General features: G+C 37.9%; 1 protein-coding gene across 3 annotated transcripts; it reads left to right on the forward strand.

Moving 5' to 3' along the window:
• The first annotated feature begins 375 nt into the window (after positions 1–375).
• On the forward strand, positions 376–17,702 carry tcea2 (transcription elongation factor A (SII), 2). Of its 3 annotated transcripts, none has more exons than XM_067593317.1 (10): positions 376–821; positions 9,478–9,540; positions 10,255–10,360; positions 11,042–11,144; positions 11,382–11,560; positions 12,212–12,267; positions 14,857–15,012; positions 15,147–15,293; positions 15,399–15,470; positions 16,763–17,282. In XM_067593317.1, the coding sequence occupies exons 1-10, from the start codon at positions 753–755 to the stop codon at positions 16,835–16,837; spliced, it is 1,026 nt and encodes a 341-aa protein (XP_067449418.1). In that variant the 5' UTR covers positions 376–752; the 3' UTR covers positions 16,838–17,282. The 3 variants fall into 3 exon arrangements, with proteins under 3 accessions (XP_067449418.1, XP_067449417.1, XP_067449419.1); XM_067593316.1 differs by having other exon boundaries at positions 378–821; positions 11,379–11,560; positions 16,763–17,281; XM_067593318.1 differs by lacking the exon at positions 16,763–17,282 and adding an exon at positions 17,339–17,702 and having other exon boundaries at positions 383–821; positions 11,379–11,560.
• The last annotated feature ends 797 nt before the right edge of the window (positions 17,703–18,499 follow it).

Raw genomic sequence — 18,499 nt, forward strand, 5'->3', positions numbered from 1 at the left:
GCAGAGTGAAATGATAAAATAATACATAAAGGAGATCAGTTTTGCAGGATTTGGGACTTTTTCTTTGATTGTCGTTAACCTTTGTAGACACATGAAGTCCTCACAAGATTTTAATCAGGTTTTACAGGAGTAGACAAACCCGCTGAGTGACACGGGAACAGAAATCTGGATCCCAGCTTGAGCTTTTCATCGCAAGCAGCTCAGCTGTTTTGATTCATTGGCTTTCAGTTTGTTTCTGAGATGGAAAATCACCAGCAGCTACCAGTAAAATACTGTTCTTTCTCAAAACCCTAACAAGCCGAAGCATGTTTTAAAGATGTGGAGACAAGGATGTTCGAGCCCCCAGTATGATAAACATTAAAAAACAGACTTCAAAATTATTAAGTTTAATGCTTTTTGACTCCTATCAGAAATTTATTCCACACATGTCCAGCTGTGGAGGATATTCAAATGGTTGGAAGTGGGAGAGAAAAAAACTCTCTGAGTCCTCTTAAAAAGTTTGGATAAGTTGCTCCAGGCTGAATTTGGACAGAACCAAAAAAAAAGAAAAAAAGAAAACTACAACTCCCAGCGTCCCACAGTGCCACACAACAACAAACGAGAGGGAGGCAGCAGCTGGGAGAGAAGGAGACAGACTGCGTAAAGAGAAGGGAAGAGAGAGAGAGAGACACGGGGACAGTTTTTCACGCACATCAATGGAGGTTTTCTCCGCAGCAGAGGAGGAGATCTGACGGAGAGAAAATCCGCTCAAAATGGCTAAAAACCAGGAAGTGGAGCGCATCGCCAAAAAACTGGATAAAATGGTGCACAAGAAGAACACGGTGAGTCCAAAAAAAAAAAAAAAAAAACACACACACACAGTTGCTGCATCCGCACAAAAACACGCGATCAGGTGATGAGCTTTACCTTTAACTGCTGAGAGAGGGAAAATTCTGGAAAACACGGCGAGTGTGTTTAACTCTGCTGCTCACCGCTCTGTGGAGGATTTCTGGATATCTGCAGATAATCTGATACATAACAAGACCGCAGCTGATGATTTAGAAGATTTTTGGAAATAGTTTTAGTATAAATCAGAGCAGCGATTGGTCCAAAAGCCGCCAATTAAATCACTCGCACCTTGAATCAATTATCTTGTCAACTATAAACTCAGTTTATTAAGTGTTACTCCAGAGGTTATTAAATTTTTATGGTGGTTATATTTAGACTGAAGCTAAAATGCACAAAATATCACAAAATATAGTTGTCACACATTAAAATATGGTTAGTGGAGTTTTAGCTATTTAATACATTTTTAAAGTATGTCCAGGATTGTTAAATATAGTTTTACTATGATAATGGAGACCAAAGATCAAGCAATATATACATGATTAAAGAACATGTTGAAACTTTTAAAAAATATGTCCAATAACAAGAGAAACCTTTTGGACAGTTCCCTTCATTAGCTGAAACACTTGTTGATCTTCATCCATGTACAATTAAATAATTATGTGCAATGTGAAGTTTTTACAGTGACACTTAAAAAACTGGTCAACATTTAACAATTGTATTTATACAATACAATTGTATTTATACATAGTAAAAAAAAAAAATAAAAAAAAAGAAAGAATGAAAGAAAGAAAAGAAAAACAAACTCCAGATATAAAAATGAAAACTAAACCAATTCTGCTCCAAACTGAGCTGAAGGAAAATTTAATTATGATTTAATTTCAGTTTTAATGTTTGTTTTTTTTTCTTATTTGACTGAATCATAAACGGTTGATTTATGATTAGCTGTCAACACATCAACTTTAAAGATGTTATGGACACAAAACATTTCTGAATGCTGTACTGCAAACAGACAAAACCACTGAAAAAACAAAAGCTGAACTGAACCAGTTAAAACTAAATTAAAGCTGATGATATATGAACGTAAAATCCCATTTGAACCATCCTCACACACACCTGAAGCCATGACAAACTAACAGCTTGTCTACACAGGACGCGTTTCTGCTGTGTTTTTCAGACATTTTAATCTACTGCGCGTCTGACAGAGCAGATAGCTTTTATTTTAATCAGTACAGCTGTGATCCAAAACATAATATTTGACTTTGTACTGTGCCTTAACACATATGGAAGACTGAAGCAAGCCTCCAGGGACAGCGCTGGGCTTTGAGGTGTAGCGGTCACACTCAATATCGCGACTTCCAAGAGCATCACGTGACGCACACAGGCACAAAAAGCATTTTTCCCCACAATCATTAGAAAAGGAGCGGCTTTCAAATGGTGAATATATTTTAAAAACATTTTCAAGTCACATCAGCATTCATGATTGCAAAATTTCGTATGAACTCCGGTTCATCTGAGTGCGATCTCAGAGGATTTCAGTTCTATCCTCTTTTAACAATCTGTATTTGGTGACGTAAGCTACCTGTTTTATATAAATCTGCATTCAGCTATTTTGACCACTAGGGGCAGAAAGACAAACAGCAAAAAAGCCCTAAAAAATAATCTTATCAAGTGCTTATGCCAGTTCATGGTTTCTGTGTCCATTACGCGGACGGCTGTGGACTGACGTGTGGACATCCAGGCACGCATGTGCTTCTTCTTTTACATACTACAATCAAGGGTCTGTCCATGCAGATGCATTCCACAGTAGAAATCAAGGTAGCGACCTCAGGACAGCGAGAGGAAGAGCTCCTTTGTTTGTTGTATTTGGCAGAACAAAAAGAAAAAGTCGAACAAAGAAAATTGTTTGTGCAATGGACATGAAAACTATGAGTTTGCCTGTAGGTAGCAAAAAAATGTCCAGTTTACACACCCAGCAGACACAGAGCCACATTGTCTTACCACTGGAATGATGTTTGTGTCCATCTGATGAATACAATTCCTGATATTACCTCTCCTTTTTAACTCTGATTTGGTTTTCATCAACTCTTGAGAAAAATCTTTTTAGCTACCAGATGTTCCACTTCTTCACCGGCTAGCTGCTACTTTGTTTGTGTGTCATTTGGTGTGGCACAGGTAGAGTACGCTCTAAGGGTTTTCTTGAAAGTTCTGTTTTTTGGGTTTTGGTTTAGGTTGATGAGAGCCTTTAGAAGAACTGAGGCTTGAGACTTTGACTGGAAAATGAGGACTTGCGACTTACTTTTGACTTGAAAGCCTAAAGACTCGACTTGACTTGAGACATGAAGGTAAAAAGCTGAGGAGACTTGACTTTGTGACCAATGAATATTGAAAAATGTCCTTTTCTTTTTTGTAAAATATTTAATATAGTATTATTAATGTGTTTTCACTTGTCTATTGCACTAATTAGACTATGTAAATAACAGATTTTTCATGCCACCAACCCTGTTTTAAACAAGAAGACAAAGTGTGCGGCCGCCTACTGGGGGAGGAATTTTTGATTAAAAATAAATATCTAAAAAATACTTTGTGTAAGCTGCTACAGCTTAGCTGCTGAAAAGACGTAAAATGACTGTAACATACCTGTCACCTATGTGTAATGGTTCATGTGTCTGATAAACACAGCCAGGACGCTGCACTTCAGAGCCAATCTAACTATTAAAACTATTTAGTGCAATCTGCTGGGAAGTACTTGGCAAAAATGGAATATAATATAATAAGTATAATAAGTATGTTTTAATTAGTGTATAATCACCTGAAAATAAGAATTGTTGTTACTTTAGAATGAGCCCTTTATATCTACATAGGCAGCAGGTCCTCTTTCCCTCTTCCACGGAGCTCGCCTTGTTGCCCCGCCATGTTTCTACAGAACAGAACAGACAAACCAAAACACTGACTCAAGAGAGGGCCTTTTGCGTATTTCACAAGTTGAGGGGGGGGATGTGCAACCTCATTGCTAGATGCCATTAAATCTTACTCACTGGTCCTTTTAAGTTGAATACAGCACAGTATGTCTGTGTGTGGACTCTAGTTACAATTAGCCTTTCAGAACATCAGATTTATTCTTATAACTTTTTTTTTTGTCCTTTATGGCATAGCCTGTGTGCCCATCTGTATGAACTGATCTTCATAATATCAATATTAATAACAAATCATCCGAGTCAGAGTCTGATGTTAATCTAAATTCTTCTATAATCTTTAGCCGTCTGACATTTAAAATTAAAGCCATGTGTTGTGTCATTGGTTCAGTTGCACGCATTCAGCACTGCTATCATCACAGGCAGCCCTCTGCATTACACTGTAAAACATATGTGAGTGAGAACTGCCTTAAAATTGAACTGAACTAGGTTTAATGTTAAACATGGTGAGTCAATTGAACTAAAAAACAAACAAAAAAATAAAATTAAGTTCAGTCAACAACTTTTTCTTCATAAGTTTAAAGTAAATCAGTTTTAAGTACACTATGCTGTGTGATCATTTTAGCAGGGATGTGTTGAGATGAAAACTCTACATTATTCCCATTAAAAAAAATAAGAATTGGTTTTATTCAGGCTGTTGTGCTATTTTAATTTACACACTAAGCCTTGATAGACCGAAAGACTTGATTTTTAGTCCTGCAAGACTTCAGACTTGTCTTGGACTTGCCCTTTAACGACTTTAGACATGACTCAGACTTGGACCAAAAGACTCAATAACAGCTCTGGCCTTTAGACTCAGCCATATATTCCATATGCAGGCAAAACCAAAACAACAAGCAAAAGGAGGCTAAAAGCAGCCTGTCACTTTAACCATTTCCTACCGCAGATGTAGACCCAGTGGAAACTTTCGACAGTGAGTTGTGTGGTTAATAAAAAGTGACAGGCTACCTTACTTCTGTTGTTGTTAAGTGCATGTCTAGATACCACTGGGGGTGAGTGAAAAAATGTGATTTGGGTGAACTTGCTCTTTAATGCTCTTCTATAGCCATAAGAAGGACAAAACACCTTTCAGCTTTTCAACATTTTTCATTAAATGTTTTTAAAAGTAAAAGGTTCAACTTTATTAACTATATTTGAATATAAATACTATAAACTAAATCATCATGTAAGGTTTGAAGATATACTGTATGCTGCTGATGATGCTGTATAGTTGCATGTATGATGAATTAATGACACTGTGGGTACTAAAATCTCCACACCTCTGTTTCCTGTTATAGGATCTAGCCAATGCGATGGACTGTGAATTGCACTTTCCTTGTCTTTTTCATTACCGGTTCAAAAGAAAGTGTTGACGTGTGAACAGTTAATTACGACTCTGTATCCTTTTATGGCTAGAAATAAGGCTTGTACATAAATCTCAGTCATTACACATGAATGTTTTAGTCTTGAACCCACAAAATTTTGTGCATTTGGCCGGGAGAGTTTTTCGCTGTCACTTTGGAGGAATTGAAACATTATTTCATTTGAAACAATGGTCTCTCAGCAACAGTTTGCACAGAGATATGTGGAAATGATTTGACTTGATTTGTTTTAAAAATCGCAGTGGAATTTTGGAACAGATACATCAATAATACAACACAGTTTGTTATTCTCCTCTCTCCTTTAACACCCTCCACTCCTCTACTGCTTTTATTTCTGTCTGTCCACACTTCTCTTCCTCCCTCTTCTGTTTCACCTCTCACTCATTGGACCAGATCTACTTTCTGCTGTCTTTCCTTGTCTCCATTCGTCTTTTAGTCTTTATATCTATGCATGTCTTCTTGTCTCTGTGTTGCTTATATGGCAACACTGGAACACAACCTTTTTTTGCATGTTGGACTTCATTTGTCTTCCTTTCCCTTTTTGGCTTGACCGGCCACGGACCAGCCCTATAACCACGATTGTCCGTGAGTGAGCGAGGGCCTGAGTGAGTGATGAAGTTACACCATTGGTCGGCCACCAAGTGTTGGAGTTTCCCCATTGGCCGTTGCTCTTTCTGTGGTTCCTTCTCCGAGCTCTGATGCTCTCAGCTCCAGTGTTACATGCAGCGAAGTCGGCTAAACTCATAGATATATGTAAAATGTATTCATTTATTTAAAGTGCAAAATTTTAACTTTAAGATATATATCTATGGCTAAACTCCTGTTGAAACAGACGCGGACCAGCATCTCTACGGTCTCCTCCTCTACCGTCCAGTGTGATCGACTCTTCAGCTGACGGCGCTGTTAGCTGAAGGAGGAGAAACACTGGATTTGGATTTTATAATTGAACTTATGACAGGATGCAAGCTTTTTATTTCTCTGATGTTTTCAAAAAAACATTAAAACACAAGTCTTGCAGGTAAAACATGCGACTCATGTAGCTGTTATATCAGTTTAGTGTGGGGCGGCTGCACTGTAGGTGTGCTTGATTCGACTGTAACTGTAGTAACTGGGTGGAAATAAGCCTCCTGAATTTGCAAAATGCTGTCAAAACTTTCATTTACTATTTTCAACGCAGCCTCCATAATCATCGACCGGGAAAGAAGCAGAAAAAAGTTGCATAGAGGCATGAGGGAGAGCGCAGAGTTAAAGCACCATAAATAACCATCATTCTGGCAAAACTCTCAATACAGAGTGAAAAATGAGACATCCGCGGAGTGAAATGCATGGGGAGTTAACAGATCATTAAAATAGTTTTATAATTAGAATTAAAATAAGTTCTCTTTCAAATCAAACATCCCTTGATATGAGTGGAAAGTAATGTTCTGGCAACTGCATTTATACTGTTTTTTGGGGGGTTTTTGACTCAGACGTAACCATGTCATGCAATATGCTACTTCAGTACACTTTAACAACAAATATTACTTGGACCACTACAGAAAATTGCAACATTGAAGATTTAATATTGAGTAATTCACATTATAGACACCACCACTGACTATCCCTGTAACAAATGACCATAAACGGTCCAGCCATATTCTAGGTTTTGACCTAGTCTTATTCCTGTCCTTCCTGTCCTTTTGTTATGTCTCTCGGACTCTTGTACTCTTTATTTTTAACAGTGCATGGCTTCATTAAAGTGGCATTATGAAGGATTTTTTTCATTTAATATAAAGCTTCTCCAGCTGCTGCAGAGAGCATCCTATTCCATCTACTTCTGCTGCTGTTGGATTTGTTTAAATTGCTCAAATAAAATTCCTGGTTTCACATATGGACATGTTTTTGTCCTCGGGGACAAATTAAAAGCTGATCAGGAAGCGAGAATCTCCCGTACAACAGTTAGCAAGAGCTCCAACCAGAGAGAGCTGCACTCATTAATTTCTTTTGGCCCCTTCATTCTTGGTAACGTTTCAGGCAATAAAAAAATGCCTTCTTGACTATAAAAACAGATCCAGTTTCCCTTTGATTTGCAGAAAGAGTATAGTTGAGGCAGTCTTTCTATCAATCTTAGATTACAGTACAGTGGTAAAATCTATAGACATGCTGCTGCTTCCACTCTCAAGCCTCTAGATTCAGTTTATCTTTCTACCTTCATAGTCATTACTGGAGATTCCTATGACACTCACCACTGCATTCTGTATAACAAAGTTGGTTGGTCCTCTCTGGCACAGAGGCGTGATAAACACTTGTATCTTGTCATCCATAAAGCCCTTATTGGACATTTACCATTCTATATAACATCTATGCTGGATTGGACCATAGTACCCTACTAAACTCTCTCTACTAACTCTCTTATGCTTCATGTCCCATGGGTTTAATCTGAACTTGGAAAATCTACTTTATGTGAACCAAACAAATTGAATTAATTTCAACACATCCTCAAGATTGACACTCTTGCTAACTGTCATGAAGTGGCTGTTGTATGTTCTTAGGATCCAGGACCAATAGGGCTCTAGTGCTATTTGCATAGTTGGATTATGTAGAGTCATGTGCAGTGTGTATTAGGGGTGTGCCCCGAATACAAATACATTATTTGGCAAAGCACAAATAGTGAGTTTTATATGAATATTTGTTTCATACAAATATTTTAAATATTATTTGTTTTTGGGAAGAAAAAAAACCCATGTCAAATACCAGTTTGCAGGTCGATTACATCGTTATCTCAGTCTCTCTCCTCTGCTCCACTGTTACATCTATCAGGGGTAAGTCCCAAGAGACTCTCCATAACCCGTTGTTCCCCTTCTTCACAAAGTTAGGTTGTAAAAATAGGCAATAAATGAAAGGTGCAAAACAAGAATCACCTTTGAAGTTCTTCTACATGTTACATGGTGTGCTGTCTCTGTGTTATGGGTGTATAAATAGGTAGAGGTCTGTCTGCAATTAGGCAATGAGTAAAGTTTTAGCTCAGTAGTCAGCGCAGTCGTCTTTGATCTGGGAGACTCCAGTTCGAGACCTGGTGTGGGGACCTCCTTCGTAAGGTAGTTTATTCACGAACACTTATTGTAACACTTTAATTTTCTAAAATTAAAAGCGTAATAAAAACAAAAACAGGATTTTTAAGCCCTTTCCAATTTTATTCCAATACAAATAATTTTGCTGCCTCAACAAATATCGATACAAATACAAATACTGGGCTCTCTGCACATCGCTAGTGTGTATATGGCTTAGCCAGAAGAGGCTGTACCCCCACGCTGGTCATGTTGTGATGTTGCAGTGGTGGTATCTGCAATAAAGCCAGTTCAACTGAAGATGAAGTCTCTGCATCTGATAATTGATATCTAATTTCAAACCACTTCACCTCAGTGTGCAATTGTTTTCACTGAGTATTTTCCTCTTTTGATATGTTTAATTCTGCATATTTTCTTTTTAACTCTGAATCTTGACATCATTGCAAACGAGGGAAACCTCAATGACTTTTGAGGCTTAAATAAAGGTTTGATTGAATGAATGAATAAATGATGTCCATTAAAACAAATCTGTCACCTTGTCCATTAAGTAAGAACAAATCCGAAACTTGTTATTGAAAAAAGACTTCAACAAGTCTACAGCAACGTTAGTGGCTCTGTGAGGCTGTACTTATAGGCACACTGGTGCTTCGAGATTAATGCTAATGTCAAAATGCTAACATGCTCACAATGACAATTCTAACATGCTGATGCTAAGCAAGGATAATGTTTACTATGTTCGCCATCTTAGTTTTGCATGTTAGCATGCTACCATTTAATAAGTATCACTGAACACAAAGTACAGCTGAGGATGTTGGGAATGTCATTAGTCATGCAGGTATTTGGTCATGAAACAAAGTATTCACCATCACCAAAGTAATTAGGATTCACCCTCTGGGTACCATGAAAGTGTGTACCAAAGTACATGTTAGTCCATCCAATAGTTGTCAAGGCTTTTCTGTACACGCCAAAAATGTCAACCATGGGGGCACTAGAGGAAAAGTTGGGATCACAGAAGTTAGGGAGATTTATCCTTTGGGGACCATGCATGTCCATACACAATTTCATGACAGTCCATCCAACAGTTGTTGAAATAGTCTGTCTGAACCAAAGTGATAGACCTACCAACAGACCAACATTGCCATCCCTAGAGCCCTGCAGCTTCCATGCCTAATAAGATTAAAAGCACATTCAGGAGTCATCCTCCAGGTGACCTCACATTTCCTCGATAAGAAGATAATGTGAATGTTTTGTCTGTCTTTGTTTTTACAGGACGGCGCTCTTGACCTGCTGAGGGAGTTGAAGAACATCAAAATGTCTCTGGAGACTCTGCAGGTTGATAACTCCACCCTGCTGCTGCTGTCAGCACTTATACTTCTCAGTCTGTTAGAGTAATGCACGAATATACAGGAAGCCTAGAGCATAACAAGCCTCTGCATGGTCATTAAGATGTTTTTCTTTTGATGCAAAACATTTATTAATATTTAAGAAGCTTCTAAACCACACAAACATCTGTAGTTGTCATCTTCAAATGTTTGAGCCAACATCCAATATGTTGTCAGTGTTTCCATGCAAACAATATACCAGATACAAGCCCATGTCCAGGTTAAGATACTGTGCAGACTAAGCTTTGTTTCTGCTTCATCTTTTATATCCCATGTTTGTGTATTCGTGTGTCTACATGTCAGTTAAAGTAGGATTTCTCTGCACAGGGCATGCAGATGCACGCACCACTCTGTATAGTTTATATCACTGGTGTGGCAACCACCTGAGTGTTTCTGCTTGTGCTTAAGACCAGAGACTCTAAATTCTGACTTCAAGATGTCTGTTTACACCTGGTATGAAAACAGGATATACATAGATGTAAAGGAATTATACAACTTTTATTTTCCCAACATGATGATAGTGCTTCTTCAGTACATGGGAACATTTAAACAGGATTAAGAGTGATATATAACTACTAATACTACGTAATGTGTAAGAGTTCAGGTACGTTACCATGGTTTCTCATAAAGAAGGTACGTCATTTCACTCTCTGTCCCTCCCCAGTCCACCAGAGTTGGAATGTCGGTGAACGCTGTGAGGAAACAGAGCTCAGATGATGAAGTTCAGACTCTGGCCAAAGCTCTCATCAAGTCCTGGAAGAAACTGCTGGGTGTGTATGTGTATATATTGTACTTTTATCTTTGTAAGGACCAATTTTAGACTTTTAGATTGAAGACATTTTGTCTGGTTAAGGTTATGCTGGTTATGTGTAATAAGAGAATGTTTGGAATTGTTGCTTCATAGATGACAAGTTAAAAATTAATCAGTTGCCAAAATTGTTGTTGACTTATCTTCTGTCAATAAATCGGCTTATCATTCCAGCACTTTCATGACTCAATAACATGATGTGCTTGATACAAGTGAAACTGCATGCTGGATCGTATGGATTAGTATGAAATAATTGAGAACAAAAATTATGCATATTAAATTGATCTATTGATTCAACATGTAATGCAAATTGAGAAAAAAAAATTAAAAGGAAGAAATAAGTCTTCAGAGCTTATCATCATCATCAATATTTGTCTCTTAACGCTGAATGCGATTAAGTGATTTTAGATAATGTGACAGTATCATCTGGATACTTTTTCTTTGTAAATATCAGTATTATATCAGATCCCAAAATCTTCCACAAGTTTGTCTACAAATGTAAGAAATGCTTTGTGTCTACTGAATAATGTTCTCTGTACATTTAGTGCTAATATATATATATATATATATATATGTATATATATATAATGTGTGTGTATATATACATTTGTGTGTGTTTGTTGTTTTGTGTCTCGTCCCACAGATGGTTCAGATGGTAAATCAGAGGAAAAGGAAAAGAAGAAAAAGGAGGGCTCTCCCGTGAGGTCATCGTCCACCTCCAAGGACTCTTGCAGCAGCGAGAAAAGGTCTGTTGCACAGTAATGATGTCACTTTTCTTTACACCCACTTTTGCAAGATGAGGTTACCATTAAATACTGACTAATACACATGAAGTAAAAGTTAATTTTCCGTATCACAGTATCTTTAGTAACAGTGGAAAATAATCTAAAATGGTATTTTCCTTTAACCAGATTCATATCATGTTTTTGAAGCACTTCAAACCTCACAACTCGTTTCTCTTCATCATTTGTCTTCCTCAGCAGTAAGAAGTCTGGGGATCCCCCTACCACCCCAACCTCGCCCACCACACCCACCTCACCCACCTCACCCACCACGCCCACCCTCCCTCTTATGGTCACCTCCTTCCCCCCTGCCCCTGTCACCTCCGACAGTGTCCGGAACAAGTGTCGAGAGCTGCTGGTGGCCGCGCTGCAGACTGACGGTGAGATTTGACGTTTTTATTAACACAATCACAATGATTCTCCAGTAAATGAATGAAAGAAAATAGGACATTTAACAGCAATTTTTACACAAAGGTTTTATATCAGATGTAATGTTTGAACAGAATTGTTTTGAAAAGCTGCTGCGGATATTTTTGGATTGAAGCTACTAAGGCTCTTTCTTTTAGCATCTTTCACACCGATTATCATAAATTCTCATTTAAATTAAGAATGAATGTCCACAATCTTGTTGGGTATTGACACGAAAGAGGTGGATAAATTTGGCTGGATGATTTTATCAGTATCAATTAACTCACTGCGTGTGATTGTGTCTTTATTCACAAATGCATGTTAGAGGAATAGTTTTGGGAAATATGCTTATTTGTTCTCTTTCCTAGTTAGATGAGAAGCTCAATACCACTCTCATGTCTGTCTGTTTCTCTGTTTCTCCAGTCTTTATGCTGAACTAAGCTAACTGACTACCAGACAAACATGAGAGAGGAATCAATTTTCTCACCTCTCAGCAGGAAAGCGGATAAGCCTATTTCCCCAAAGCCAGTCGGTTTCATTATGGTGTGGTTCATCTGGATTTTGATGGAAGTTCATTAATATATATCAAGCTGAACAAGAGAATATCTGTGTGTGTGTTGCAGATGATCACAAAACCATTGGAGTCAACTGCGAGCACCTTGCAGCACAAATCGAGGAGCATATCCTTTCATGTCATCAACATGAACATTCGCACTGAACTTTAACCACACGAGATACACATGAACGAACAGGATTTTACATCTGAGCCTGAGATTTCCTAAAATAGTCACCATACAGAGGGTAAACTCTTGATCTAGAGTAGCAACATTACCTTACCATGTATCACCCTGTAGACAAACTTGAAGATCCTCTCCAGACATGTCTTAAGACATATAAAAATACTCTACTTGGAACAATAATGTGTCTGATATGGAACTTCCACAAAAAAAGTATAATTACCTTGTTAAAATCCTCCAAATGGCATCTACCCCTACTACCTCATTAAAAATCCAGAATCTATGGATATGAAAATATTGCTCTTTCCTTGTTCACTGTAAAGTCCATTCTGAGTATATGTGCACTGGAGGCTTCAATTTTCCACATCACACTTGTGTAAGCTGACTATTGGAACACGATTGTCTTCCAAACTATTTGTGATGTCACAAATCCTGCTCATAGGTCCACCCCTTAAAATCAGATTTTCAATGAGCACAGAGAAACTTTCTACTTTCAGCAGATGAATGTGAAAACATCCTTCTAATGTCAAACTCTGCACATAAATGATTCTGCACAGTGAAGCTCAAACATCCAACTGTAGCAAGCAAGAGGAATTTTTATCCTATTTTTGTCCTACTAGTAGTAATGATCTAATGGCTAATGTTTTTAATGCCTGTATGAAAATAATTCAAACAAAGATAATGACAATTATTTAGCCTTTTGTCTTTTAACATTAAATGGTAATAAATAAACCCTTTTTTCATTGTGACATGGATTTTCCATGCCACATTAACACAGAGAACAAAGTGAAGAGGTGTATTGCATTTAAATGTTGTCCAGCAGAGAGCAGTGTAGACGTGCCAGTACTACATACAAAGCTTGCATGAGGAGGTGGAGGGGAGCTTTTATGCCTCTGCATCATGTTTTTGGGTTGTCCATCTCTCCTTCCCATTCTGGTGGACAGGAAACCTCAGGAATACCTCAAGAGAATTTCTTCAAATTTGGCACAAACATCCATTTGGACTCAAGGACGAACTCATTAGAATTTGATGGTCAAAGGTCACTGTGACCTCACAAAACACGTTTTTTGCCATAATTCAAGAATTCTTACGCTAATTATGACAAAGTTTCACACAAAAGTCTAATAGGATAAAATGATGAAGTGATGACATTTTATATCCAGACGGTCAAAAGTCAACTTCACTGTGGCATCATAATGTTCTGCAAAAACACTTTTCTGGCCGTTATTCAACGCCATAACTCAGGAACAGAAGGGGAGATTGTGACCATATTTCACATTTGGTTGGATACTGAATTGGTGACACTAATCTTGGGTGTCCACCTTGAAAATGTGGAGATTGTATAGATCTTCTCCTCTGCTGAGTTGTAGATGTGTGTGAAGCATCCACGTTTTAGAATTTGTAGCTTCTTTGCAGCAACATCCATATCTGAATTGTCTACTGTCAGGGCTACAACTTTGTGTTCCATCAGAATCAGCTTTACTGGCCAAACATGTGAACACATACAAGGAAAATACACATTATACCTTTTATTAAATTCCTTCAAAGTCTTCATCACAAATATGAGTCTGGACAGACATGGATGTAAACTGCAACTTGACTGGTTGGCGGAAGCATACAACCACACAGCGATATTTCTAGTTCCTTTTTTGGGATGGAAAAGTGCTATTCATGCCAAAAAGAAAAATGTTTTTCATTGTGACATGGAAAATTCAAATTGTCTTTTTACTTATGACACAGTAAATGCATACAGTAAAAAGATATTCAAACATAATAATGTGTATTTCACTGTCTTTGTTTGATTGGTTTTTATTAGGCACTTAAAATCTTCCATAAATGTACACAGGATCCAGCTGCGTTAATTAATCTTAATGAATGATGCATTTAATTAGTTTGTCTGCACATATACACAGTTTTTATGTCTGTAGTTAGTGAGAGAGAGAGAAGGAGGAAACAGAGACAGCCTGTTGAACATCCGTTCCAGCCCATCCTGCTCCCTGTAGTGTTTTACTTGAGCCAAATCCACAACATAGTAGTTCTCATTCACGCATGTTTATGTTTCTGTTGTCAGATAATGGAATGGGTATAAAATTTGATTGCGGCTCATAAGTATTGTGTTGACCATCAGTCATTACCAAGCAGCTGAGCTGCAGATAAAATCATTATTTAGTACAACCAAAGGGCATATAAATGTACACAGGGCTGTTATATGTATGAATGCAGCCTACGAGTAGTATCGTTGTCTCTCTATTTTTTGTCCATCCAACAGTTTCGTTCTAATTCATAATGAGCATTATAGCCTCACTGGGCCACTAGTGTGTGTGTATGTAGACATTAAATCCTCCTATAAGCGTACCTCAAGATAAATATTCTTCAAGATGAGAAGATATCCTCCATTTCCTGGAGTTATTAGGCCAGCTCTTTGTCTTGTATTTATTATATGTGTACATGTAGCTCTAAAATGTATACACAGTATGTATTTTTGCACATCAGTTGTGTACGTTTTCGTCCTTGACTGCTTGTCGCGCTCACAGATCTTCCGTGAGTTTAAATCGACAGATATGAAATATAAAAGCCGTCTGCGAAGCCGCATCTCCAACCTGAAGGATCAGAAGAATCCTGACCTGCGGCGTAACGTCCTATGTGGAAACATCTCACCTCAACGCATTGCCTCCATGACTGCTGAGGTCAGTAATGCAGCCAGTTTGTGTAGTCAGTGGGCTGGTTGAGGGTTAAAACTTAGTGTTAAAGTTAAGGTTATGAGCATCATCATTGTACAGTATAAATGTGTCTTACTGTGTGTGTGTGTGTGTATGTACAGGAGATGGCGAGTGCAGAACTGAAGCTGATGAGAGAGGCTCTGACTAAAGAGTCCATCAGAGAGCATCAGCTGTCGAGGGTCGGAGGCACTGAGACGGACATGTTCATCTGCAGCAAGTGTCATGGAAAGAACTGCTCATACACACAGGTATGGACATACGCACTGAAAGAACTGTGTTGTGATGAAGTGTAGATGCTTCCCTATGTTGTGTTTTTTGATCCTCTCGCTTTATCTGTGTATGTGTGTGTTTAGGTGCAAACTCGCAGTGCTGATGAGCCCATGACCACCTTTGTGTTGTGTAACGGCTGTGGCAACCGATGGAAGGTAAATAAACATTATTACTACCAAATAGTATTACTTAATAGTCTTAATTAACAGCTTATTGTTTGATTTAAGACTAAACATACAGAAAAATGAATGAAAACATGTCAGCAAGACAACAAATGTTTAGAGACAATAAGTATACAGATGCACCATAATACATAGCAATCCCTCTAATGAATATATAAGTACCCCCCCCCCCCCCCCCCAAAACACTAGTTGACACTAATTGCACGACACCGGTTGCAAAAAGTAGATTCAGCAAACAGGAAAATTGCTAGATTTTTGTGTCAGTAACAAAGTCTCACCACAAGATGGCAGCAGAGACTGGATTCTGCTCAATACTCCTCCTCTATCATTCTCCTTACCTTGAGTTAGTGCCACCTCTGTTTTCTCTTTTATGCCTCCTCTCTTCCTCCATCCTGTTTCTTTTCTTTCCCAAATTGTTCTGCTTTACATCTTTATATTTGTATTGCTCTTACAATGCTTTCTTTCTTTGTCTTCTTCTCTTCCTCCCTCCCTCTCGTTTTCCTTGTCTTTTACTACACTTTCTTCAAATTTTTTTTCCTTTCCCTCCTTCCCATCTTGTTTACATCTCCGACCTCCTTTGCTGCCCTTTTCACCCTCCTCCCTCCATCAAATCCCTCCCCTCTCCTCCTCCTTCCTCTCCATATTTACTCCTTCCCCTCTCTCCTTGTAGTCTTTCCGGTCCCTCCCTCCCTTATTTAGCTCCTGCCTCTCTAGGTCAAGGTGAAGCGACTCATTTGAGAAGCTGGTGGTTTGTGGGAAGTTTTTGTTTTTGCTTTTGTTGTATCAGCAGTTTGAGACTGTGCAGAGACTCTGAAACATGGTGGGAGGATCCAACATGTTAGTTATAAATACTAATAGCTTCATAACCTCCTTAACCCCAAGAACTCTTAAGCAGCATCATCTTTACAAACAAGAGCTGTTTTAAGTACCAAGAGCTATTTTTAAATTGCATGTCAGAGCTCTAACCCCAAACCAAAGATCCCAAAACATGACAAACAGAATTATAGACGTTTATATAAAATGACAAGACATCAAGAATTCTTTATTATATTGAAAAAAAAAGCATTTAAAATCAATCTTATTTGTGTTGTAGCTTTAATGAAGAGCTGAAAAAAAGCACAACACTGACACAGTGTAACTTGTAAAGTTATAGTGAACATGTTAGGAAACAGTTGTGGCCACCTGATGAATATGAATATGCAAGATGTTCCCCTTTCTTCACTAAGTTTGTCTGTCTAATCACGTAGCTTGTTATGGGTTTTTAGAGCTTGTTTTGCTGGGAACTGCTTCCTGCTGCTGCTGGAAACAAGGCTGATGAGAGTGCTAATACCGAGCCATAACGTAAATGTGCCGTAAAACCAAAACTATGTGCTAAAAGAGGCAAAAAACAGCCACAAAGTTGGTGATAACACTGTAAATGCTTCGAGCAACACCTTTCACATTTTGATCCATTATCCGTTTAAATGAAATGTATAAAAAAGGTGGTTCATACATACATATTCAGCTGCTTCGCCCAATCAAAGACTTTCTTGCTCTAGAAAATTAATAAAAATGGTGGCGAGACAAACATAGAAATGCCCCAACAATAGCACCAAAGAACTCTGCTAGCAAGTAAACATGGATGTAAACGATCCATTTTTTTTTTTTCTTAGTGGCTTTGCAACTGTTTTATGAGGAAGGAAATGCATGTTAGCATTTTTTTGAAGAATTGTCTAAAGGATGGTGCTGTGAATTGAGCTCTGAGTGACTTTAGAGTTTTAACTGATCAATGTTCAAAGACGGACTTTAATCACAACCTTTCTCTTTCTTTCTTCCTTCCTTTCTGTTTTTCTTTCTTTCAGTTCTGTTGAAGAGGATGTGTGTGAATATTATTCCATCATGAAGCAGACTAACTAAAGTGAATTGAATTTGGATTAAAAAAAATGAATTTAGTTTTCTTTCTTTTGTATAATTTCTTTTTTATATATAAAACTTAAAGCTGTAATATATTTGGAGAAAAATATGCCAGTTCATGTTGTCTATTGGTTTAATTTGTTTTGTATGGAGCACTTAGAGTTAATTTCTTACGGTAGATGAAGCTTTATGCCAGATTGAAATCACATTTAGGCCTTGTGGAAACAGTGGATGTGCCTTTCTTTGCCATGTTGTGCTGCCACATATTTTGCCCTTAACATTTATAATAAAGTTGCTCTTGGATTAAGACGACATCACTGTAGTTTCTTTTTGGCTTTTTTGGTTTTAATAGTTAGAATATCTCATAAGTATTTTAACATATTTTAAAAACGTCGTAAATTTAGGCTAATTATGTGGACAGATATTGGCTTATTTCAGATAAATCAATGTCAGCAAATATGTTGGCTAATTTCGAAAGTGTTGCTATTGCAGAGTTTGACCACCAAGGAGCACCGACAGGTTCATTTTTCACTGTTAAATGTTAAACTTTCATTTATCATTGTTTTTTGCTAGTTTATTTCTTTTTCTATACAAGGGATGGAGGCCTTATTTCATAAATACGAGAAAAAATCCCATAGAAAAATACGTTGGAATCATGAAATACTTAAAGGAACAGTGTGTAAGATTTAGTGGCATCTAGTGGAGAGGTTGCAGATTGCAACCAGCTGAATACCCCTCCACTCACTCTCCCCTTCCAAGCGTGTAGGAGAACCTGCGGTTGCCAGGAAATTTGCAAAAAATGCAAAAGGCCCCCTCTAGAGCCAGTGTAGAAACACAGCGGGCTCCGTGGTAGAGGACCCGCTCCCTAGGTAGATATAAAGGGCTCATTCTAAGGTAACGAAAACACCACAAATCTTATTTTCAGGCGATTAAACACTAATGAAAACATACTTATGAATATTATATTCCTTTTCTGCCAGGTCTGCTCTGCTAGATGTCGCTAAATTCTACACATTGCACCTTTAAGTCATACTTACTCGAAATGTTTTTTCAGGGTATAGTAGAAAATTGTGAGATTGGGCATCATAAGATCAACTATTAAACCTGAA

This window comes from Thunnus thynnus, chromosome 6 (assembly GCF_963924715.1).
Source record: "Thunnus thynnus chromosome 6, fThuThy2.1, whole genome shotgun sequence".
NCBI classification, from domain to species: domain Eukaryota; kingdom Metazoa; phylum Chordata; class Actinopteri; order Scombriformes; family Scombridae; genus Thunnus; species Thunnus thynnus.